Raw genomic sequence first — 24,592 nt, 5'->3', positions numbered from 1 at the left:
ATTGGACTTACTTTTCCTACCTCTTAATTAAGCCATTTAAAGTATTTAACAACTTATAGTTAGACACAATTAATATTTCCTAATGCCTGAACTATTGCGTATTGACATCTAACCATTCCTTCAATCACTCCAAAAACAACCAACCCACAAAGTTGTCAACTCAAAACTCCCTTCACCTTGACTCCACCCATCCCCAAAAAAATAGAACCGAAAACCGTTCCCCAAAAAACGAAACCAAGACACTTTTGAGATGGCTTTCGGCTTAAATCGCGGCAACTCTTCAATCGACCAATCAAACAATGGAACAAACTATACACGAAGACCATTTAGATACATTCGTATCGCCAACTGGCGACTGGCAGAACACACGCCACATAGAAATAGACCAAGCCCATAAACGAGATCCTAACTAACTGGCAGATACGAAAATACACAGACCTCCGCCGATTGACACTTTGTCGCCGGCAAAGCTGATGGATGATTAATGAGCTGAAAATAAAAATCGAAAGAGAAAAAATCAAGCTGAGTAGAAGGCTCGTGTCGCGTCTTCGGCTAAATGATCATCGTGTGTCAATTTGGGCATCATTAGGAGTGCCACCTAACCCTTTTTTTTTGTTTTTTCATTCGGCTGCTGCCAAATCGATTAGCAGGCGGATCTAACTTTGATTTTCTGCTTTTTTTCCTCAGCAAGTTGTAAGGTGTAAATAATTCAATCAATCATTTGTCAACAGTTTCGGCTTCCGTTTAGCGATATGGCCTCTGATTCAGGGTCAGCCGGTGGCTTTTTGGCAGCCAGCAGCCAGCAGCAGATTCTGTGATATGTAATTGGCATGTCAAAGAGTTTTGACCCGCCCCCTTCGCCATCCATCCCCTCTGCCTAATCCACACATCCTGAAGCCTTACAATGGATCTATTGAATTGTCAGTTCTGCATTGGGCTAGTGAATCAATCTGTCAGATGAAAGGGGGAATCCAGCTGCTGGAAGGCAGTGGCGGAATAGAGAGATCTGGTGAAAGGCGTGAAAGGATTGTGCAGGATTTGGGGGGGGATGTTGACAAGGAGGCTGGGAAATGGCTAAATGATAAGGAATCAATGGCTAAACAGACAGCAGAGGAGTTTTTGAGGGGCTATTGGGTATTTGATTAATTACTTGAATATAGATTTAATAAAAAAGTCATTATAAGCTAACCATTGGTTATTATTTTGGTATTAAAAATCGTACAGCTACATACAATAGATATTTTATTAAATTTAAATTCTAAAAAGAAATTCAAGCCTGTTTAAGAACATTTTATTAACACAATTTCTTTACTCTTTCTTTCTTGAAAAATCAGTAATACATATCTAATCAGTAATACATATCTAATACTAAAAACATTTTACATTTTGCAAAAATTATTTTCATTTTGATTTTTAAATAGACTCGTCCAATAGTAGTTTGTTGATTACTTTGCAGAATATTATGGGTCAACTTTTTATAACTTTGAAAATATCATATATTTTACAAACATTTTTATACCCTTGCAGAGGGTATATTGATTTCAGTCAGAAGTTTGCAACGCAGTGAAGGAGACGTTTCCGACCCCATAAAGTATATATATTCTTGATCAGCATGACTAGACGAGTCGATCTAGCCATGTCCGTCTGTCCGTCTGTCCGTCTGTCCGTCTGTCCGTCCGTTTCTACGCAAACTAGTCTCTCAGTTTTAAAGCTATCCGGCTGAAACTTTCCCAAAAGTCTTATATCTTTTGCAGGTAGTATATAAGTCGGAACCAGCCGGATCGGACAACTATATCTTATAGCTCCCATAGGAATAATCGGACAAAAAATGAAAAAAGATTATATCTTTGGTGTTTTTTAGCATATAAACTCCTAAGCTTGGAAATAACAATTTTTAAATAATTTTGAATTTTGAATTAAATTTTATCGAAATCGGACGACTATATCATATAGCTGCCATAGGAACGATCGGAAAATTTGTGGAAAAATAATATGAAAAAAATTATAGCTTCTGTGTTTTTCAACATATAACCTCCAACGCTTGGAAATAACATTTTTTAATTAGTTCTGAATTTCGAATTAAATTTTATCAAAATCGGACGACTATGTCATATAGCTGCCATAGGAACGATCGCAAAATTGGTAGGAAAATAATATGAAACAAATTATAGCTTCGGTGTTTTTTAACATATAACCTCCTACGCTTGGAAATAACATTTTTTAATTAGTTCTGAGTTTCGAATTTAATTTTATCAAAATCGGACGACTATATCATATAGCTGCCATAGGAACGATCGGAAAATTGGTAGGAAAATAATATGAAACAAATTATAGCTTCGGTGTTTTTTGACATATTATCTTATACTATTGGGAATATCATTTTTTGTGTTTTTAAATTTAATAATTATAGCTGCAAGGGTATATAAGCTTCGGCTTGCCGAAGCTAACTTCCTTTCTTGTTATATTTTATCTTTACCACTCTTCTCAAACTTTAAGACCAGGTGCTTCTTTTATCTGAAAACTTGGTTCCCATGATTCCTCCCTACTTAAAGGCAACCCACCGAAACATAAGTTTTCCCGAGCGTTCTCAGGCTCAAGGAACCTATTCCCACCCTCCCATTCGCCCAGGACACCATATGTCACCCACTCCCACCTCGACTCCTATGTGCCATCTCCACCCCCTAGGGGTAGCTCCTACCCACCCTTTTACTACCTATCCCACGCTTGCCCACCCAAAAGAAATTAAAAAAACGCAGGCCAAAGTTCAAGTGCAGCCCACAAGGAAAAACTCTTGACGTGGGAATCTTCGCTGCCCTTTGCGGCCATATTGCACACTCTGAAAATTAACTTTTGACCCAAACATCAATTACCACTGTGCCGAGGCCTTTTAGAGAATTAGGGGGTGGTGGTGTTTTATAGATATCACCCCTCGACCAGAGGGGGTGGGCGGCCTTGAGAGGCAACACCTGTTTAGAGGCCAAAGGCAGCGAAAACTGGTAAGGTGCCATATTCATATGACTTTTCAAACGAAATCAGTCCGACGGAACTGCAGAGGTTGAGGGTTGACTGCTGACCCTTCGGATGTGCTTGCATGCATAATCTCTGGTCATCGCCGTCATCCCTTAGCAGCTATGTTGGTGTCACCTGGTGGTTGTCCACTGCCCACCACCCCTGCTAACTAGTACCAATACCAATGTAGCAGTAGCCTACCCTCTCCTCAGCCACCCCCTAGAGCACCTCAGCTTTCTCCTCAACCTCTCTGCTTATATTCAGCACTCAGTTCCCCTAGGAATTGTTTAAAGCTGCACAGAGAAAAATAGTTGAAAATAATATTTTGGGTTTCCTAGCCTCAACTATAGATCACTAGAATTCAAACTTACATCCATATACGGCTAGGAATTTTTATAAAACTATACATAGCTTTTCTTAACCATGGTACTAAGCAGTTTTTATGAGAAATAATAATAATACTAAACTGAAGATCACTAGAATTCAATGCTATAAATACAACAACACCAAATAAAAGCCTTTAGTTGATGTGTTTTTATATAATTTATATTTATTTTATCTCAAGTTCAAACATGTCAAGAAATCATAAAATATTCTTTTAAATAAACAAATTTGGAACTTTGAACACCTAAAATATTTATAAAAATTAAAGGCATAGGTTTTTCTTTCCCTGTAGCTGTGCACTTGGCACTCGTCGGGAGTTGGCCAAGTTAAGAGCGGGGTGAGGACTGGCTCTCGATGGGATGGGGTGGGCAGGGGTGTCTTGCCTTTACCTTACTTTCATTTGGGACAATTATCTATTCAACGTCAAGCTATGCGAGTGCCATATATGAGTGCACACGATTTCGTCTCTGCTACCAATTTTGTGTTAAGTGTTTGCGTGTTTACTCCTGGTGAGTGTGTGTTTGTGGGTGTGCAAGAGTGTGTGTGTTGGTCATATGTCAGTGCGTCCTGGCCAGAAAAAAGGACCTGCCGCAGATTGTTAGCGGGCAAACAAAACATTAGCTCGTCGGCATTATGCTCCGCGAACGACACACTTGTTCATCAAACGCGAAGCCGAACGGTTGTGTGTCAAGTGACCAGTGGCCTTACCAAAAGTGATAACCCAAGGATCCAAGTGATATATAGTGAACATAGAAAGCCTATGTTGAGTATTTCCTGCTTCTTGTGAGTGCATGTGAACCGCTATAATGATCAAGAACAAGCTATGGGATTTATTCAGATCACCTCTGGCCCTCATATAATTTTTGGGATTTTTATACAATCCTATTAAGATTCAATTAAAAAATGAAACCGTCAAATAAAATAGTATTTTTTATGTACATGTACCATTTTAGAAAGTAAAAATCCAAAATTATATTTTATATATTTCCAAAAAAGCATTACCTTTCTACCAAGAAAAATGACATCAAGTTTATAATAATCAAATGATCCCAAATATGTCTTTTAAAATTTTCAAAGCTGTGTTGTTAATCTAATCAAATGTTCTTCTTTATTCCAGGCTCTTTGTACAGTGGTGACGAATTCTCCAAAGATAAGAAAAACACCTCGCTAATCAGCCAGGGAGATATCGATTTCACAGACGACGAAAACGGTTTCGATATACGCTGTGAGGTCTGTGATAAAGTCTATCCGGATTTAGAACTGTGAGTACAACTGGCCAACTTAATTGCCATTAATCAGACCCCCGGGGTTCGAACTCAACTCCTGATTTTCGCGTAGGAGAATGTCTGCTTCTTAAATTGCTTTGGCATTTAAGCAGCATCGACAGTAATCTAAATCAAATTTTGTGTGTGTTGCTTCAGTTGGGGGGAAAAAAAAACAAGCCCCCAATTAGCTTCCAACTTACCCAAAAGAATTATGGGTGCGCAGCGAATAAAATCAGTATAGAAGTTGAAAGAGAAATCCGACCGAGATACAAAGTATCTGCAAATGTTGCTAAATGCTTTTGGATCTAAGTGGATATGCGGTCTAATGCCAAACTCCGGCGGAGATCTTAATTAAAAGTTGATGGCGATAATAGTGCGGCCAATAAAAGTGCCATTAAACATCCAAGAGACGCTCGGCCGAAAGTGAGAGTGAGCTGCTGGCTCTGAAATGAATTGAAATGGTCTTGGTCTTGATTTGACTGGCTTTCGGTTCGCTTCGGCTTGGGCCAACTGAGGTTTACCATACACTTTGGCTTGGATTGGCTTGGCCCGTTCCATGATTGGTTTTTTATGGGCCCAAATGTGCAATCTGTAGGTGTTAACTGAGCCTTAATGCCTCCTGCATTGGTTCGGCATTTCGATTTCATTTGGCTATATTTAGTTTCTTGTACTCGGTTTGTTTTGGGTTTACGACTAGGACAGCAGTAGCCACTGGAATGGTAAAAAAGGGGAAATCTTCGTTTAGAAAAATGTAATCATAGGTTTTTATTACCAATTATTAAGAAAGTATGTAAATGATTGATAGCTACCTTAACCATTTGGCAGATAGATACCCTAATTTACTTTCCCTCACATACGAGTATCTTATTCCCAATCTGGCCATTTAGTTTTCCCTCTTCAAAAGTACACATGACCATCATCCTCCCACGCTCAAGTGGTTAATGCAAAAGTTTTGTCCCAATATTTACAAATGTTTTGCGTTGTAATAAATAAATGACCCACAAGCAGCCACAAAGGCAAGAGCAACAATTGGAGGCAACACGCAAATGACATTTCTATATCCACCACACATGTGCGCACGATGGCTATAATCATAGATAGCCATATATTTAAGTTGAAGTGCTAAAAGCGAGCTTTGATTTGATGTTTGGCCCGAGATGTGGAGCAGTCTGTATATGTTAACCGTTACTAGAGTGGGTGGTTGTGGTGGTGGTGGGGGTGCCCCAAACCCCCTGGGGTGCACTTATCAGTGGCGGTGATTTATTGAATTTTACATGAGGAGCTCTGGATGGAAGGGAAGCTATGTGAGCAATGTCTGCGTGTCCAGGCTGTCTCTCTATTTTCCTTTTCCCCTTTATTTTTTTTTTTTTTGCCATTTATCTGATGTTGAACATGCATGGACTGTAAGCCAAACAAACGCCCACACTTCAGGTGAAGGTAACGAAAGAGGTGAGGGAAATTGGGGGGCTTGGAACTATCAACTCTTCCATGACGATGACAAAACAAAGAAAAATGAAAACGTTGCCGCCTCTTGTCGACATCGCTTTGCTATATGGTTTTTTTTTTTGCCTGATTTTACTCCACCCACACACAAGACGATAAGCATCGCACCACCACGCACTACTTTTGGCCACAATTCTGCTCCATCAAGGACGCCCTTTGCTCATTGGCCGCAGCTGTTTTTTCTGTTCTTTTTTTTTTTTGGTTAAGAGATCTCTTATCAGCTGGCCGCGCATATTAAATATTGAACATCATTTGACTAATTGACGCCCGTCCAGAAGGAAAGGGGGGAGGGATTTTCCAAGGGGGCGTTATCCCAGGTGGTCGGCAAACAAAGGCGTGTGAACTGGCGCACATGACTTTGATTGAACCGCGGCGATTTGGCGGAGAGCCCCACGAAAATGTCACAATGCTAATTTCCTTTGCGATGACAGCCAGTCAGATAAGGGCGGCAAAGGAGCCAATACTTTGGTGGCCTGGTACCCAGAATTTTCCTTGACTTACGAGTGCATTTTCTCATTTTCATTTTTCAGCTTGGACGACCATCTGGTGGGCGCTCATCATTTCAAGCAGGACGAATTCCAATGCAAGCAATGCACAGTGCGATTCTGCCATCGTCCTTTGCTGATCAAACACGAAGCAATCTCCCACAATAATATACGGAAATATTCCTGCGAGAATTGCAGCAAGGTAAGCTTTACTCACAATAATACACTTGGAAAATAAATGATAGTTTTTACAGTATTTAGGATGGATAAAACATTGGTTATCTGTAAAAGTTAATTTTATAACTCTAAAATAATAATATATATCTTTAAGGGAAGGCAGTGATTAAATATAAATACCATTCTATACCGCTTGAGACCCAAGAAAAAGTATCGTTAAACAGATCATAGATAGAGATAAAGATAAAGAGAGAGCATCCAGGCTATAGCTTCTGTTACCGGCAACCTTCGATCGACCGAAAACTTACGCCGTCATTAATTATTGTATCAGCTCGTGGTGCTCTGGTGGCTTGGCAACACAAAAAGACTTTTGATTTCAGGCGGATCAATAGCCGCGGGCTGCTAACTTGGCTTTTAAGAGTGTTTCCCCACCCCACCCCCTTGTGCCGACCTTTGAGCACGCGCTCAGCGGCTTACTTGCAATAGCTGAAAAATCAGGGCGTGTACTCATCCAAAGGCAGAAACACTTAAGCGACCCGTAATGAAGAAACCCTGTCGCAGCCCCGTTTCCCCGCCCTTTGTTGAGTTCATCTTCGCTGGCTCTCTGGCTGCATTTGAATGCCAAAGCGAAATCAAAAGGGCTTGGAGTGGAGGCAACACCATCCATCGCATCGCATCCCATACCATCCGATCCATCCATCTATTCCATCCATCTATAGCCATCGAAAATCATCCATCCATCGAACGATTCGTTTCATGCGTCATTGTCATCGCACTGCGACTTCGACATCTTCCAAAGATGTTTTAATGGCATGTTGATTACGATCTTGTGGTCGCAGCCAGGCCTTTTCTCTTGGCTTTTCCCATTTCCATTTCCAAATCGAACGGTATTTCAATGTCTATCGTAGCATTACAGTCGGTTTACTTAGCGCTCTGTAATTGTTTCGGTGGCATGTAAGTAGCACGCATTGTGGTTCCCCAACTCTCAGTACACATATCTCCGAGGAAAAAAAAAACCCATCCCTAAACGGGAGCCACTCGGCCCAAAACAAATGATGATCGATCTTTTGGGCCAGACTTTCGCTGGGGTCCGAGCTTTTTTCGAGGTCTTTTTTCCCTCTTCTTTACGCCCTATCTGAAAGACCCAAAAAAAAAAAAGAGCGGGATCTGCAGCTGTCAGCTTTGTTTGTTTTAAGCAGCCGGCTTAAAGCGTTTCCAAAGGGATTTGCCATGGATCTACAAGGCTTTGTTCGAAAGCTTAGCTTTCGGAATCCGTGATGAGGCAGTTGAGTGCACAATGGTGTTAAGGGGGGCGGATAACTGTGAAGTCGTTGGGGGTTAACTGACGGGGCCTATAAGTGGCACAGGAATGCGTGGGGCTATCTATTCTATTTACGGAGAAAGTATTATGTTCTGAAATTTAAAGCTAGCCCATCTATTTAAAAGATCGTAATGACTACATTAATAGGTATTAAAATATTATATTCCTTTCTTCAACTTACCAATAAATGTCCGATGTTCCTTGGTTTATTTCACTGTAACTTTAACCAGAAGTTTCAACTCCATTAGGCTACCAGAGTCTGATCTCATCTTCAGGCCATAGACCCACAGGCACTGATGCCTTGGCTGACCCCACGTACGCTCCTAGATCTTGGCTTACAGCCCCGCCCCCCTATCTACCTCCTTGATAATACCCCCCGAACCAAGTCACATTCCACAGAAAACAGAGATCTCGTCGGAGACTCTGCACCACTTCTCCACTTCCTTACTTCTGCACCACCGAATGCCAAAACACCTACACTCAACCCACCGGAGCAGCGACTGCTTTTCATCTTTCAAAGCACTGAGAAAAATAACTTATATCTTCACTTTATTATTTTTTATAAAATATAAGATGGTTTTCTCTAGTAAATATAAACAATTAACATTTATTATTATTAAAATCATATATTTTAAGGTCTAAAATAATATTATATGATCAGAAGAGACAGTTTTTTTCCTGTTTCTATAGTTGTTGTTCCCAGTTGTTGTTATTGCTGTAACACCATGATCGTCGTTGTCGTTATATATATTTTTTTTGTAGTTGTTGTCGTTGTCTTTTGTGGCGTTTTTCGCCTTTTTGGAGAGTAGTTGAATCTAATCCATTTGATGTAGTTATAGCACGAGCTATTCTTGTATGTCGCCTCTCTCTCTGCCTTCCCTGAATCGCCCCGTCTTATGCCCGCCATATACCCGCTGGATCCCCCCGATTTTTCCACCTTTTGTGTGGCTCATAGAGATAGACAAAAAAGGCTGCCTCGATCATCGTTTGATATGAATTCGTAGCGCATTATGACAGCATGATTAGGCATAACAGTTTCGTAAAAAAGGCGACGGGGGAGTCGAGAAACGGCTGACCGAAATCAAGTTTGAAGTGGGTACACAAAACTGGATGCCAGGCTGGATCCCCTGCCCCATCGAGTACCCCCGTCGGCCCGTCCACTTCCCCTTTATCCTCTTCCCCATCCCTGGACCGATCTGTCATTGCCTTCGCCCCTCTAAAAAAAATGAAGAGTACGAGCTTCAGCTGAAGTACTTTTGATTTAGGGCTGGTCGCTGAATTTGTCACAGGTTTTGGATAGAAAAAATGTATTAAAAATTAAGTTTCACTTGCTAAACCTTTGAGATCTTGGTCGGTTTAAAGTAAAAAATTAATTTTAGCTTAAAGCTTGTGAAAAGAACCCAGGGATTTGGAAAACCTTTTTTAAAATGTACGACCATTGGCAGAAAAATACAATTTCTTATAGACTAATAATAGTTTTTTAAATATATCAAAGGCATTTCCGTTTTCCATTTTTTTTTACTTTTCAAACCGTATATTAGCTTTGTTAATTTCAAGATCACTTTCCATTTTTTGTTCCCTGATCCCTTCACTTATTGAGGGCCAAGTCGCGGGTTCCTATTGTCCAGCCCTGATCACCATTTGGGGACCTTCGAGGGGGTGATGGATGCTTCGAGCCAGGCAATGACAATTGTAGCAATTGATGTTAATAATTGACGAAGGTGTTTGGCTGCTGGCAGTGGGTGGAGATGATGTTGTTGCCATTCGCTGTCGCTGCTCCGGTTACCTTTGCGTAATCTCGCAGAGCGTCGGTTATTGTCTAGCCCAAAAGAGATCCGTTTAAGCGGCAAAGGCAGCAACAGCAGCACCACCAGCAGATGATTGATTAATTTCAGTTTCGTTTCATTTGGATTTGGAACCAGATCACCCAACCAGTTCCATATTTTGTGCAGAGAAAGAAACGTATTTTTTTCGAGGGTAATTAAAGCAGGTGCTTAAAATGACAACCATCATAAATAAATATCAAATAAAACTGCATTCCATGGGTGAACATTTATATATAATGTTTGTAGTATTCAGTTCCAGTTTAGTTTTTCTTTTCTTTTCAGTGAAAGAAAGATATATTTTCGAGGGTATTTAAAGCAGGCGATTTAAATGCAAACCAAAACCATTAAATATCAAATTCCAAGCTTAACATTAAGCCATGACTTTTTATAGTATTCAAATATTTCAAGCAATACATTTAAAGCTTTATATGCATATGTGGAATATTTGTTTTTATTTGAAGTAGATTTTATTTATTTTATTTGATTTCTTTCTGTGTATATATTTTTTGTTCCGCCGCCGACAACCAATCGCAACTCACACCGTTTGCTCTGCTCTGTGATCTGTATTTTGCAGGTATTTTGTGACCCCTCGAATTTACAGCGGCATATTCGCGCCTATCACGTCGGAGCTCGCTGTCATCCGTGTCCGGAGTGCGGGAAAACGTTTGGAACCTCGTCGGGCCTGAAGCAGCACCAGCACATCCACAGTTCCATAAAGCCCTTCTCCTGCGAGGTGTGCGCCAAGGCGTATACGCAATTCTCGAACCTGTGCCGACACAAGCGCATGCACGCCACCTGTCGGATGCAGATGAAGTGCGACAAGTGCAACCAGAGTTTCAGCACCCTAACCTCCCTGACCAAACACAAAAAGTTCTGTGATTCCACGGGTCCTGTGTACCGCAATCAGCACGTGAATCGCCACCATCCGCATCCACTTACGCATCAGCAACATTTAAACGCAACTGCCACATCCACCGGTCCAGCGCCACTAAGGGAATCCACGGAATCCTCGGCCTCAGCAGCTGCTGCCACCGTTGCCGCCATGTCGACACCGACACCGAATCCCTTCCTAATGTTCCGCACCGCACCACCATTCTTTCCCGGATTTGCGCCCTACGGATTTTCCGCCTTTATGCCACAAAACATGCATCCCACGAACATTCCCATGTTCTTCTCGAAAAATCCCATGGAAATGGCATGCGGCGGTGGACCCGAGATCACATCTCCGATTTCCGCCTTTGATCAGAAATTACCATTTGGTTTTCTAAATGGTGAGGCCAGCAATACGCAGGCTTATGACAAGGTGAAGGAAAAGGAGATGGCCTTCCAATCGGAGGAGAAACTCAAGAAGGAACCACTCCTGCAGGTTTCCGAGGGCGAAGACGACGAGAGTCGCAGTTCCCTGGACATTAAGATGAAATTGGAAGATGAGAAAACTGATACAAAGTCAGAGGATCAGAACGAAATGAAGCGGGAGCCCGAGAGGGTACACAGTCCCGACCAGCAACAGGCGGAAGATGATAGGGTAAGTCTGCAAATATATGTATATGGTATAACACTAGATAATGTTTTTAGAAAGTTTGTCCCTTAAATGTCATATTACTTTTTTATAACTTGTACCATTAAACGCTGAAATTCTCATTGAATAAATCAAATGACTTGTAATTAAGCAAAGCTTAGAACTTAATTTATATAATTTGAAAATTATAAAAGATATAATATGGACAATGTCCATTGGACGTCTCTATTAAAATAATTTGTAGTACTTTATTTCTGTTAAACTCTTCTTGAAGTTCCAATGATATTGCACTTTGTTATAATCAAATTAAAGACTATTTAGGGACCATTCTTTTTTAGTACTCTTTTCAAATGTATACTAATTAAAAATTATTTTTCCCTTATCCCTAGAAATCCATTGACATTGTGAGTACGCCACCGCCTGCAGACACACCTTCTGGAGGAGATGCACCTCTGGACCTTTCGATCTGTCGCAAGCGCTCACCTGCCTCCTTCCTCTACGTCCCCTTGGAAGAGAACATCCTGAGTTTTATGCCGCGAATCCACGATTTTGAAGCCGAAAGGGAACCCCCGCCAAAAATGCGAAAGTCGCACAGTTCGGCAGAGTCGTCCATTTCGCAGAAGTCCTTCAAGGGCAGCAGTCCCACGCCCACGCCCACCGCCTCGCCGGGCCTCACCCCCTCCCCCTCGCCGCCCACAAGTGCGGGTGGTGAGCTGAGCAGCACATCCGAGGGGGGTGGTGGCGGAGCGGTAGCAGGAGCGGTTGCAGCAGCGGCAGCGGCGGCGGCGGCGGCAGGAGCAGCGGACTTAAACGCTCTGGCCCATCTAGCCCATCCGCAGAACCAGCCCACCATACATCCGCTGTTTCTGGAGGAGATCTACCGCTCGGGGTTTCCTTTTTTATGCCCAACGGGCGGACGGCGCAGCATTGAGGCGCTGCTGGCGGGAGCCGCCAGTGCAGCTGCCCCAAAGCGGCCGCTTCCGCCCGTGAAATTCTCAACGGGACTGAAAACGAAGGATCGTTATTGCTGCAAGTTCTGCGGCAAGGTGTTCCCCCGATCGGCCAATTTGACACGGCATCTGAGGACTCACACCGGCGAGCAGCCGTATCCGTGCAAATATTGCGATCGGGCCTTTAGTATTTCCTCGAACCTGCAGCGCCACGTGAGGAATATCCACAATAAGGAGCGTCCCTTTCGCTGCGAACTCTGCGACAGATCCTTTGGCCAGCAGACGAATCTCGATCGGCATGTGAAGAAGCACGAGTCGGAGGGCAACAATTTCCGGGATTCGCCCAGTTCGAATGGTATTGCCGAAAGGGAGGAATACTTCGAAGATATACGCAAGTTCATGAATAGGGTCTACACACCGAATAGTTTGGCCGGTAATGAAGGGGATACCGAGGAGTATCCCAATAGCGATGATCAGTCGGTGAACCTGGAAAAGGACAGCAGCAACTTCAACAACAACAGCAGCAACATCAGCAACAATAACAACAGCAGCAGCACCGGCAACAACACCTCCAAGGCCATTACAATAAGCTCTTAGAAATGAAAAGAACAGAAAAAAACAGAAGAAAGAGACGAGACCTTTCCTTGTTGTTAGACGAAAAACTTACTTTAACTCTTACTTAAGCGTGCCTCCGAGAGGGAAAACCTATCTTTAAGTAGTTACCATTTCCACACAACTTGTACTAAACAAACCACTAAACATTAGCTATGCAATCAATGGAAAAAGACGGTGAAGCATCAAAACATAAACTACAAAACAAGTAAATACAATTTAAAGGGAAAAACTTTATAAACTATATACTATACATACTTGAACCCACTCTAAAACCACCTTAAAAGTGTAGCTAATTTAAACATCTGTACATAGACATATGCAAGTCTTAACTTAGTGAGTCGATTTCAACTACTTTGAAACTCTGTGGATTATATAAATAAATATATATATGGATATTTTGATTGTACGTGTATAGGCTTTATATGTATACATAAATCTATATGTGTAAATCGATTTATAACGTACGCCGTAAGTCTAACATATTTATAGAGCTAATTATTGCAATTCTCAACAACATGAAAACCAGAAACACAAAATCAATTTTATAACATTTACTTAACGTTTAATTATATTATTATTATTATTATATATATGGAAAACCAGACAAGATCGTTATGAAAACTAAAAAATCAATAAAAGAAACAATGGCAAAAACTAATTGTTTTTTATTGGGATAAAATATTTTTTGAACTTTCTGTCTTAAAGTACAATTTATTTAGATACAATTTTTGAAGGAAAATGTTAGTGTTAAATTTCATAGTCTGTTGGTACCGCGCTGAGTTTCACTTTTGAAAGATAGCATTAAAATTCATAGATCTTTACATCAGTTAGAAATTTTTCCGATTTATAATTCATCAGTCAAATTTTCCCGGTGCGCCATCTAATTTATTGGCTCATCGTTCCTAAAAAACCGCACAAGCCAAATCCAACTTTGTGGGCATAATAAAGCCATTGAAATAGGTTGGTTCATCTACACTCAATTACCGCATAAAAGAAGACTTTATACACCCATCAATCCTGGCCGCAGACCCAAAACATAATTGTGAACGCATTTGCCTATAAACCAACTCGCCCGATTATTAATCATTGGCGCAGAGCAAAAATAAAATAAAAAAGAGATCGAGAGAGAGACGAAAACGAAATGAAACCCGAAACTTATAGCTTTTTAATACACCCGACCATCCATCTGGGGAACCAACCCCAAGTCATCTATCCATCCAAATCCAAGCCATCCATCTCGACTCCGATCTCCAAACTCAGATCTAAATGCAAAGGCGTGATCGGCAAAGCGAGTTAATTACCCTTCCGGTTTAGAGTGTGTTACGCCTTCGGCGAAATGCGGTTAAAACTATGCGATCTATCCATGAATACTTTTCATTTTGTATCTTTTATATATTTCCAATCCCGTATTTCGTTCGTTTTTGTGTTGGTCTTTTGTTTTTAACTGAATTTTAAATTGTATTAGCCGGGGCGCTCGCCATTGGCATCAATCATTTTTTGCCAAAGCCTTTTTGGTTTTTTTTTATTTTTTTGTAATCCATTTTTTATTTATTTTTTGTTAATATTTCTTCAACCTGTGCATAACCAACGATCGACCGTTACCCGAGTGGCATACAAAATATCAGTCAAATAGCTGCGGTTCGGTCACTTTCGATTATGCGAAATACGCTTGGCAGTCAGTCGGTAGCCAAAATAATAATCTTCGGCCACAATTGGAGTCAGCCGGAGTCAACTCCCCCAGCCCGCCCCTCTCTTTTTTGGCCATGGGGCCGTTTGTTGGCCCTGACCACAGCCAACTTCCACAAATTGTGCCACAAATTTGAACGCAAAACTGGCCAAATTATGTTAAATTTGTGTGGAAAACAGTAGATAATTGGTAATTGGTTTCACATCCAGTCCAGTCCAGTCTAGTGCCCCGCCCTGATCTCGGCCAGAAAGAATCTGGACGGGCCGCATTAGTCGGTTATTTGGTCACAGTCGCCGACCGAAAATTGTTCTCTGGGCGTTAATTGAAGAAGGCATAATTTGCAGTAGAGCAACTAGAATAGATGATCAAATTCTTGGGCAACATGCTGGCCAATTATTGAGGTAGGAATACGAGAGTGATCATTAGTGGATTCCATAGCCTTTCAAGGAGACTTGGCCTGGCCAAGTTAGCTTACGTTTTTATTAAGAAGTGGGATGGAAGATAAACTTAAAAAAGACGGTATTAGTTACAAGCTTTAATAAATTAAGTATAATTCCATTACAATTTAGGATTAGTCCACTTAAAAGCAATTACAATCTTTTAAGTAGAAACGAGGATTATCCGATTAAGTGACCACATCAACGATTCTATTTTTGAGATATTTTTTTTTCCAGCTCCCAAAAACCAGATTGCCGCCCAAAGAAATCAGCGAGGTCAAGGAATGCCATCCAACCGCCCAACGGGCATGGCAAGTGGTTTTCTGCTAGTTTCAACCTTTCTAACCGTTTATGGCTGCAAGAAATGCTTTTTAATATGAGAGGATCAAGTAGCTTTTTGCCGAGATATTTTTCAACATTCTCCTCGGTTGCCCAGCAATTTCCCCATCTCCATCTTCATCACTCGCTGCTGACCAACCTTATCCAGGTCACTCACACCTCGCTGATTACAGAGTCGCCAGCTCCCGATGCTCATGGATCCACCCACCTCATCAAGTACATCCAGTATGCAGTATCCAGTATCCAGTATCCAGGGGATCCGAGGCAGCCCGTCCCAAAGAGCCAACACATTATGATAACGAGCATGGATAAAGCCGCAGAGCAGTGGAAACCTTGACTGTGGCCTGGATCGAAATGTGGAAATTCGAAGGAACGCGATCCATAACGCCCTGACTAAGCAACTGTTTATTATGTGCCAGTTGAGCAAATGGCCTTTGTTGCGCCCCAGTTACACGCCCCCAAAAACGGATCGAATCGGGTCTGTATCCTCCGTTCAAATGTGGATGGCACTCGGAAAAATATGTCTCTTAAACTTGACAAGTTTCTAGAACTTAAATATCAAAGATATTTTAAATGGGAGTAAGACAAGGTTAAAAATATATAAGGCAAATAAGAGTGATTTTAGAACTAAAGTGTATCTTAAGAACTATAATTTAGGTATGATTAAAATTCGGAGATAATATTATAAGTAAATATCTTCCAACTGTGTAATATGTAGTACATATATGTACTGAATATAATCTAAAATTCTTAGTAAAATGTATGTATTGGAAAATACAAAAATCCCTCAAATTGGTTTCTGCGGAACTTAAAACAAATATTTTTTAGTGTGGGTGGAAAAGCGCATCAATGCGCACATTAGGAGGACCGTTAAATGCGACTTTCGAAAGGCAGGAAAAATGCTTGCCTAAACGGATGCAAATGTAGACACAAGCCAAAAGGGGAAAGGGTTGGGAAATGGAGTAGTGGCAGGGGGATGGGTGAGGGGTAGGGGGCGGAGTAAGGGAGGCTCAGTCTGCAGTCGGCCACGTTAATGGCACAATTATGGCCAACGAAATCGGGCAAACGGAAGACGTGCAAAGCGCAGAGCAGCAAACAGAATCTAGCCGAAGGACATCACGCGTATCCCATTGATCCATGAAGACCCACATTGCCGGGCACTCGGCCAGGCTAACTCCGACTAACTGTAGTTCATAACTTGGCTGAGTGATTGGGCAGACTTTTGGCTTTCGAATGCACTTACCGCGATTTGGTTCGCTTTGTTGTCTAATAACCCTCGTGGAATTACGTTTTAATTAGCTTTTTTTCTATTTCTAATCAAAAATATTTGGTAATGAGCCTAGTTTAATAAACTTCTATCTCAATACTTGATTATTAAATGCTTTAAAATAAATAAAAATGGCATAATGACTGATTACCAAAATAGTTATCATACATTTCGTTTTATCATAGGGATACAAGTATGGATTATTATAGACAAATGCATAAAAGCACCTTTATTTGGGGTTTTTTAAGAAAAGAAAATATTGATTATTCGAGCTCGAATGTTTTATCAATGAAATGTTAATAACAAACATTAAAACTGTTAAATATTTCCTGTGTTAAAGCTTATCCGTTTTTTTAAATAAATAAAATAAAATAAAATGTAAGAAAATATTGTTTAAAAATTTGTATGTAAATAGACCATTTGCTTAAGAATTCTGGTGTGCCTGAGTTTTTACAACCAAAACAGGCCGATCTTATGCCATTTAATGTATTCAAGCTATTACTCCCAGGTGATCGATTGGGGAGTGCATTGAATCTTCGTCATGGGGCGGATGATCCTCCTTTCCTGGCGTTTTTTGTGGCTGCAAAACTGCGACCAGGGGGCAATCAGTCAGCAGATGTTTTCATTTCCTACTCCGGCATCGGCAGCGGAAAAAAAGCGGCGAAATGCAGCCGAAGGTACTCAAGGCGCAGATGTTTGGCACAGTTTCGTGTAGCAAATTGCGCACAGTGGGCCCAGCAAACGCCCGCCACCCCCCGGGCGCCTGGCCCCATCCCCACCCCCTTTTTGCCACGACTGCCACTGATGGAATCAAATATTGTGCAAACTACAAGAGGCATCCGAGGGGCATCGAACGTTCAACGGGATGTTGAATGTAAGTCAGACGAGTCAGCTACGTTCCATTCCGCTCCGCATTTGTATCTGTATCTACAGTCGGGGTCTGCAGTTTTTGCGAGCTTGGTAGTTTGATAGTTTCGAAGCTGAGCCAAAGAGCTGAGGAGCTGAGGAGCTGAGGAGCTTGTGTCATGCGCCTGGCACACGGCCTGTAACTAAATCACACTAATCAAGCCTCAAGTGCTGCTTTTCGAGTGCACTCGAAACATTTTACTGCCCAAAAACGCGCCAAGTCCATAAACATTTAAAAGCAGAGAGACGAAAATGTCCTGAAGATGGGAAAGTTGTTGTTAACGAGTATGGTTTTAAGTGATGCATTTAATTAATGACGGTTTCTGATGTGCAAATGTCAAAAACTTGTGGAGTACATTTTTAATAAAGCTGTTGAACGAATTAAAAAACGTAAGACAGAAATGCTAACAAATTAAGCAGCTTGCTAATTTATCCTATAGATTATTAAGCACTCAATAGATTTATAGATTTGTATGCATTCAAAATAATATTGAACTTGTCTTTATTATTGTTTAAGATACAACTATTACATTAAACTAACCATTTTATTTGTTAAGGTATCACATCTTTCAAATATTGGATTGCTACATTATAACTTCAGTGACTTTTCAATTATATGAATATACATAATAGGCATACAATATTTGAAAGACTTTACCTAACTTGTGAAGGTACGGAAAAACGAATGATAATACTTAATAAGAATATCTTTAAATATTAATGAGAGGTTTCTAGTGATTAGAGTGCTCTTACAAAGAAATATTTATTTGATAATCTGATACTTTTGTTTCAGTACTAAAATTACTTAAAATAATTGTAAAATTGTAAAATATTAAGAGAGTATTTAATTATTTTTTGACTGTAGCCCAGATCGATTTGCCGCTCTGCTCGTGCCATTTTCGTTGCCTTCGTCGCCTCCGACGCACTCGCCGAGCATTGAAATTGGCAAATCAAAGCAATTGATACATTAAATTACAATGCCAACGATTTGTACACGACTCCACGCCTCGTCTTCAGCGTCACCTGGAGATCAGGCTTCAGTCCTCAGTCTTCAGACATCAGACATCCGACTTTTTCAGCCGCAGCCATCCACGCACGCTACAAATTTATCGCCATGTCAGAGCTAAAGCCCGATCCGAAGCTGGATCTGGAGTTGAAGCTGTGGCTGTAGCTGGTGTCATCGTCAACGCTGCCAAAATGCCAAACGGCCGACAAGAGACAAGATCGAGGCGACTGGGAAATAGTCAAGTTTTTGGGCTATACGATACCCGCTAGTCGGGCTCCTCTACGTCTTTATTGGCTGTCATAAGTCCAAAATGGCTTAATTGCCTTTAATCAATTTTCTCCAGGCGCCACATGGAGTTGTAATTTGCTGTTGACATTTATACAATTTAATTTATAAATTGTTTTTATGGTACTTGATTTTTAAATGAAAACCAAAAACGTATTTCTACAATTTATTAAAAAAATTTGTACTCTCTTAAAAAAATAATAACTACTATATTACTATATTTTCCGATATAGACAGAATCATAAAAAAGATTTAGCATTACCAAAAAAAAGAATTCACAAGAAGCCAACCAATCCCCCCCATAGTAAATAATATCAAAAGTACTGTTATTATTATTACTACCTTTTTAATATAGTCACAAGTATAGCAATACTTTTTGATTTAATAAATAAAGAATTCCAAGAGTATGTTATTTATATAACATGCTTTACAAAAATCCCACATATCCCCTTAGTAATAATGGATATCAAAGCCTGTGGAGATGCCCCGCCATTCAACACCCATTACCAAAAGCTCTTGACGCGGATGATGCCTGGGATGAGGATGCGGATGTCCACACAGATTTCTGCCCCACTCCGAACACAAGCTGCCATCCCAGTCCCAATCCCAATCCCAATCTCCACTCTCTCTCCGGCGATCTCTATGTGCGTGGGCCTAAATTATGTTGGAAATGTCATCGTAAGATTCAACACGACAACAAGGGATGACATAAATTTCCACCAACATGTTGTGCCTGGGTTTGAAAGACGCCACACTCTCCTCGTGGACGGGACGTCTGCCAGGTCCAAAAATGGCAACGCGCTTGCAGCTCGCAGCTCGCAGCTTATAGCTCGCAACTCAAGACAAAAGCGGGCAGAGATCGAAGAAAAGGAAAAGAAACCAAAACTGGAGTATGCGAATTGGCCGGGGCCATGGTGGAGCTCCATCTGGGGGCTACGAGCCCCACATCCAGGCAACACATCATTGCTCTATCAGTTGAGATCTCGCGGAGATTGCGGCCAGAGACTGGAAGACTTGCAGACTTGGGGGCTGGAAGACTGTTGGCTTGAATCGCGGGCCAGGCCAAAAACAACAGACAACGATGATGATGACAATGAGCCAGGTTCAGGCGAAGGGAAAGGAGTGGAAATATCTAGGCATATGCATATCTCAAGAGGGTGGGTATAGGACTTACCAAATATCAGTACTTCCAACGAAGCCAAATAACGGTATTGATATTTCAAAATTTTGTTTGTAATACCCAAAATTAAATTTTAGTAAATGATTCATATTATTTAAATATGGCACACTTCAAAAATACTTTAATGATTTTGTGTCAAGATTTAGTGATTAAAGTAATATATATTGAACACCATTTAATTATTTTACTATAACTACTTTCATTATCTACTTCCTCTTATTCGTACAATATATTATTCCAAAATTCGTTAGCCGTTCCCCAACTCTTCGATGCACCCACCTATCATTACCTATGTGGCTCACTGCAACTACAACAAAGTAAAACGGATCATAAGGCCCACAAACCAGCATAGAGATACCATACCATACCATACCATACCCCGCATCTCATATGTAAGACTGCAGTCCAATTTCTGGCTCAGAGAGCTGAATGCCCCCCGAGCCCCCCAAAAACCCCTATATCTACTTGCTGACTCTCTGTACCTTCTCTCGATGCGATACCCCTTTTAGGATCCCCCAAACCCCAACGAAAAACTTCAGCTGTGGCTGCAAAGGTGTTTTGCAATTTAACTGGCAACGCCGAGGCAGAAAACTCAACTTGAGCATTGCAACTTCGTGGATGGGGATACGTCTTTTGGGCCAGGAAAAGGATGGGGGCTAAAAGGGGGATCCAGCCTGTGTGAGGGCAACGGGATCTTGGATCTCTTGGATCTCTAGCTGCACTCCACATGCCACATGGCAAACATAAGTAGGCGCGTGGCATTCGTGTGTTGTTGTTACCATTATTGTTGTCGATTATTGTTGTCTTTTGTGGACGTTGTTGCCTTGTGGTTGTTGTTGCTCTTGCTGCCAGACAACGTAAAATGACAATAAAATGCAAGCCGAGCAACAACAAATCCAAATTGAATGCAAATGAAAGCCACAAACTATGCTAAATTCCTGAAATCGCATCGCATCGAATTGGCAATTTGTGCTTTCCTTTTGTGTGTGTGTGTGTATGTATGATCTCTTTTCCTACCCCTCCCTCTCCCCCCTGCTGATTGCCCTGATCTGGCCACAAAAAAAAAGTATAGAGGAAAATGGGAAATGGACTAAACATCTCGGAGTCTTCTTCGCCCGATGCCTTTTCCATGCAATTGGGTCGCACTTAAGAGTTCTATTTTCCCGATCTGGACTGCGGTGATGTGGCTGTTATTGGAAAAAAAGAAAAGAGATCTGAAGGTCTAATGAACGTGGCCAGTAAATGATCGGGAGAAAAATTCGACATGAAGGTTTCCTCGATTTCTGCATGCAAATGTGGATGGAGATGGAGATTCCGCTGGTCTAATTTGCCATATCATGGAAATAAACCATTTGCTCAATTAGGAGGAGAATAAATATTATTGAATTTTATAAAGTCGAATGTAGCCCCCCAAATGTGTTTACTAACATATGTTTTTTCGAATAAAATTTTAATGAATTGTATATTGTAATTACAATATCAAATTTTATAATATGTACTTTGGATCCTGTATTTAGTTAACTTTATAGCAGAATTGCCTATCCTTTCTTTATCTTGTGTTTTATCATTAAATACAATTCTTTTAAAAATACTTATCTTAAAGCATTTAGAATATTTATAGATTTTCTTAGTAAATACATTAGAGCGCTTCTCAGTAAAGCTTATTGCTATTCCATATCCCTAATGAGTCGAAAGTTAAATATAGATCAGACCACATTTTGAGTGACTCTAACATCCTCCTTGACAACGATAAAAATTTCCCCAGATCAAACAACCAACAAACTGACAAACTGACCCCTGTCCACCTAAACATTTCCCATTTTTCATTGTCATAGGGCCGAGCAGTCGACACATTCTCTATGCTAATTTTTGACTGGGACCGGTGGTCAAGTTCCTGCATCCGTCTAGATCCGACAACAGGGTCGCCCACAACCATATCCAATACTGAATATAGAGTGGCTACCCTCCAAATTCCCCTTTCCCCCGATCTCTAGACCCATTTGAGCGATCACTTTCCGGCTAAACTCCCCCAACAAAACTCGATCCAATCAATTCGGCTTGCATTACATCAGCTGTGAGATTTCGCACTTTACGCAAAATGATATAAATCATTTGTAGTTGTCGGATTTCATGTCCAACTGCCCGTTAAAATGAAGCATTTCTACATAAATAAATTGCCATCTAGAAAAACCGAAAAAAAAAACAAAGCCAAGCTAAGCCGGAAAAAATGGAATGGAAATAGAAATAGATTTATTTTATATGTATTTTTGCTTCCAGTGTTACAACAACCACTCATCATTGAAGCGGTCAGTAAATCGGAGGAAAAATAAATAAACTCTAACAACGCCTAGTTACGGATATTCCAATACTATATAGTATATATGCGGCGGCACCTAATATAGCGAAACAAATTTAATTTAAATTACAGGCGTGGTCGCTTGGCTACGAAGCTCGCAATTGTGCATTTGCCGTGGCTGTAGTTCATAAAATATGCAATAATACGGCCAGAGAGCTCCCCTCGACAAAAGTTTAGAGGTCGTCGTGGACTTTCTAATTTATTTATGCGTCGCCCCGGTCGTGTTCTCTATATAATTTCTGTTCCTAGGTTAGATATTCCATCTCATGATGCGTTCGCCGGCCAGATAACAGATTGCGTCTATAAAGTAGCCGCTGACTTGGCATTGATAGAGCAGCCCCACCCCCTCAGAATCCCCAGCTACACCCAATTTCAACAATTGCAGTTGCAGACCTGCAGTATTTTGGTAGGGGGGGGGGGGGTTTGGGTAAAGTCAGTTGGGAAAGGGGAAAGGGGAAGGGAAGGGGACCACCACGACCGCCGGCGAACACGCCCAAACGAGTCGCACAGCTGTGCAGAAACGATATCAGCCCTGACTTGGCCGCCAGCCATCGTTATATCCACCGATCCGGAGTTTCAGTTGCAGTTGCAGTTGCATTTGCAGCCACATTTTGCACATTTTCAGCCCCAGACCGCCGAGCCGGGGCAAGTCTTAATTCAATTTGCCTATTGTCGGTCAGTCGGAGAACGAACAAAAAATCGTCGGGGCTGCCGGGGGAGACAACTACTTATTAGTTCTCATAAAACTTTTAATTAAATGGAAGCCAGCAGAACTGAAATTGAAAACCGATCAAGTCTTTGGGTGTAAGCCGAAATGGGATTTATTTTAAGTACCGTCAAATACATGATTAAAAAGTATTATATGGCCACATAAAAATCAATATTTTGTAGGTTTCTGTTTATTAAAAATATTGTATTTGATTAATTAAAAAAAAAACTATTTATCAACTGTGGGTTAGATTATATAACAAATAAAATATACAAGAAAAAGAAGAAGAGATATATTTACTTCCTTAAAATATATACCACAAACTTTGGTTTATTTTGATCAAAGCTCACAATAAAACTCCCTTTCTCTCATTAAAAAAAATCCATGTTAAACTATTATAAGACAATAAAATGTTTAGAACAAGAATTAGTAAATTCGAGTAATAAATTTCACCCTTCAGGTCTTACATTACACAAGAAATTAATTAATAGAAAAAAGAATACAATAAAATATACCACACTAATTTATAAGCAATAAATGTTAAACCTATGTTAAACATGCAAATCGATTAAAGGCAAGCGAACATTGGCATAAATTAACTCCCACGCTTAATTTGCAAGCCAATGCATATGGCAAGAAGTAAGTTTTAAATTTAAATTTTGAAAATATCACATAAAACCTACAACTTCCCCTAACTAACTGGTAACAATCTGATGCCATAGCCAACCACGTGCAGATCATACTCGTATATCATCTAATCTGCGGACCCGATCTCAACACATCGCAACCCAGCCCACAAAACAAAACTTTATTTATCTTTTAATATACGGGTGTTTTTTCCTCTATTTTTTGTACTTTTTGATTAAATTGTAACAAGTGCCAGCCCACATGGCTTTTTGTCTGGGCAAAAATTTGAACAAATTTATTGCTAATATTTCATGTTATATGTCATGTTGCATAAATACAAAAGCCACAGAGCAACATTTGATATAGGCCCCTTGGCCACCTTAACCCCTATTGCACCCCCCCAAAAATTCGGTGCTGCAACAATTGTACCCCCTTTTCGTTAATTGCGAACTTTTGCTTTTAATAGTGTTATAAAAGAGAGGGGAAATACGAATTTTTACCAGAGAGCATTGAGAACTTTTGTGGAGGAGAGTGGTCACCAATGGAGTCCACACCCATACAGTGGCACACTGGCACACAGACGAGCGACTGGCGCTAACGGTAATCCCGGCTGCGCAGTCGACGTCGACGGCTGCGCATGCGCATGCGCAAAGCCCGACTTTTGGCTTACTAACAAAGCCGTTATGGGCAGTAGCCGCTTGGGCGGGTGCCTACACCAAAGGAAAACCACACCGCACCA

The 24,592-nt window shown here is 40.8% G+C and overlaps 1 protein-coding gene across 2 annotated transcripts in view; it reads left to right on the top strand.

The window, feature by feature from the left end:
* The window catches only part of LOC119546001 (transcription factor hamlet), a 33,014-nt gene extending 19,338 nt beyond the window's left edge, over positions 1-13,676 (top strand). For both annotated transcript variants that reach the window (XM_037852001.1, XM_037852002.1), the window contains exons 5-8: positions 4,511-4,655; positions 6,692-6,848; positions 10,545-11,495; positions 11,879-13,676. In XM_037852001.1, coding sequence (XP_037707929.1) covers positions 4,511-4,655; positions 6,692-6,848; positions 10,545-11,495; positions 11,879-13,036 — 2,411 coding nt within the window. In that variant the 3' untranslated portion in view covers positions 13,037-13,676. The remainder of the gene's footprint in view (positions 1-4,510; positions 4,656-6,691; positions 6,849-10,544; positions 11,496-11,878) is intronic.
* The last annotated feature ends 10,916 nt before the right edge of the window (positions 13,677-24,592 follow it).

Source organism: Drosophila subpulchrella, chromosome 2L (assembly GCF_014743375.2).
Source record: "Drosophila subpulchrella strain 33 F10 #4 breed RU33 chromosome 2L, RU_Dsub_v1.1 Primary Assembly, whole genome shotgun sequence".
Classification (NCBI taxonomy): domain Eukaryota; kingdom Metazoa; phylum Arthropoda; class Insecta; order Diptera; family Drosophilidae; genus Drosophila; species Drosophila subpulchrella.
Note: the sequence above shows the minus strand (reverse complement) of the source record. Positions and strands in the feature narration are given on the sequence as shown.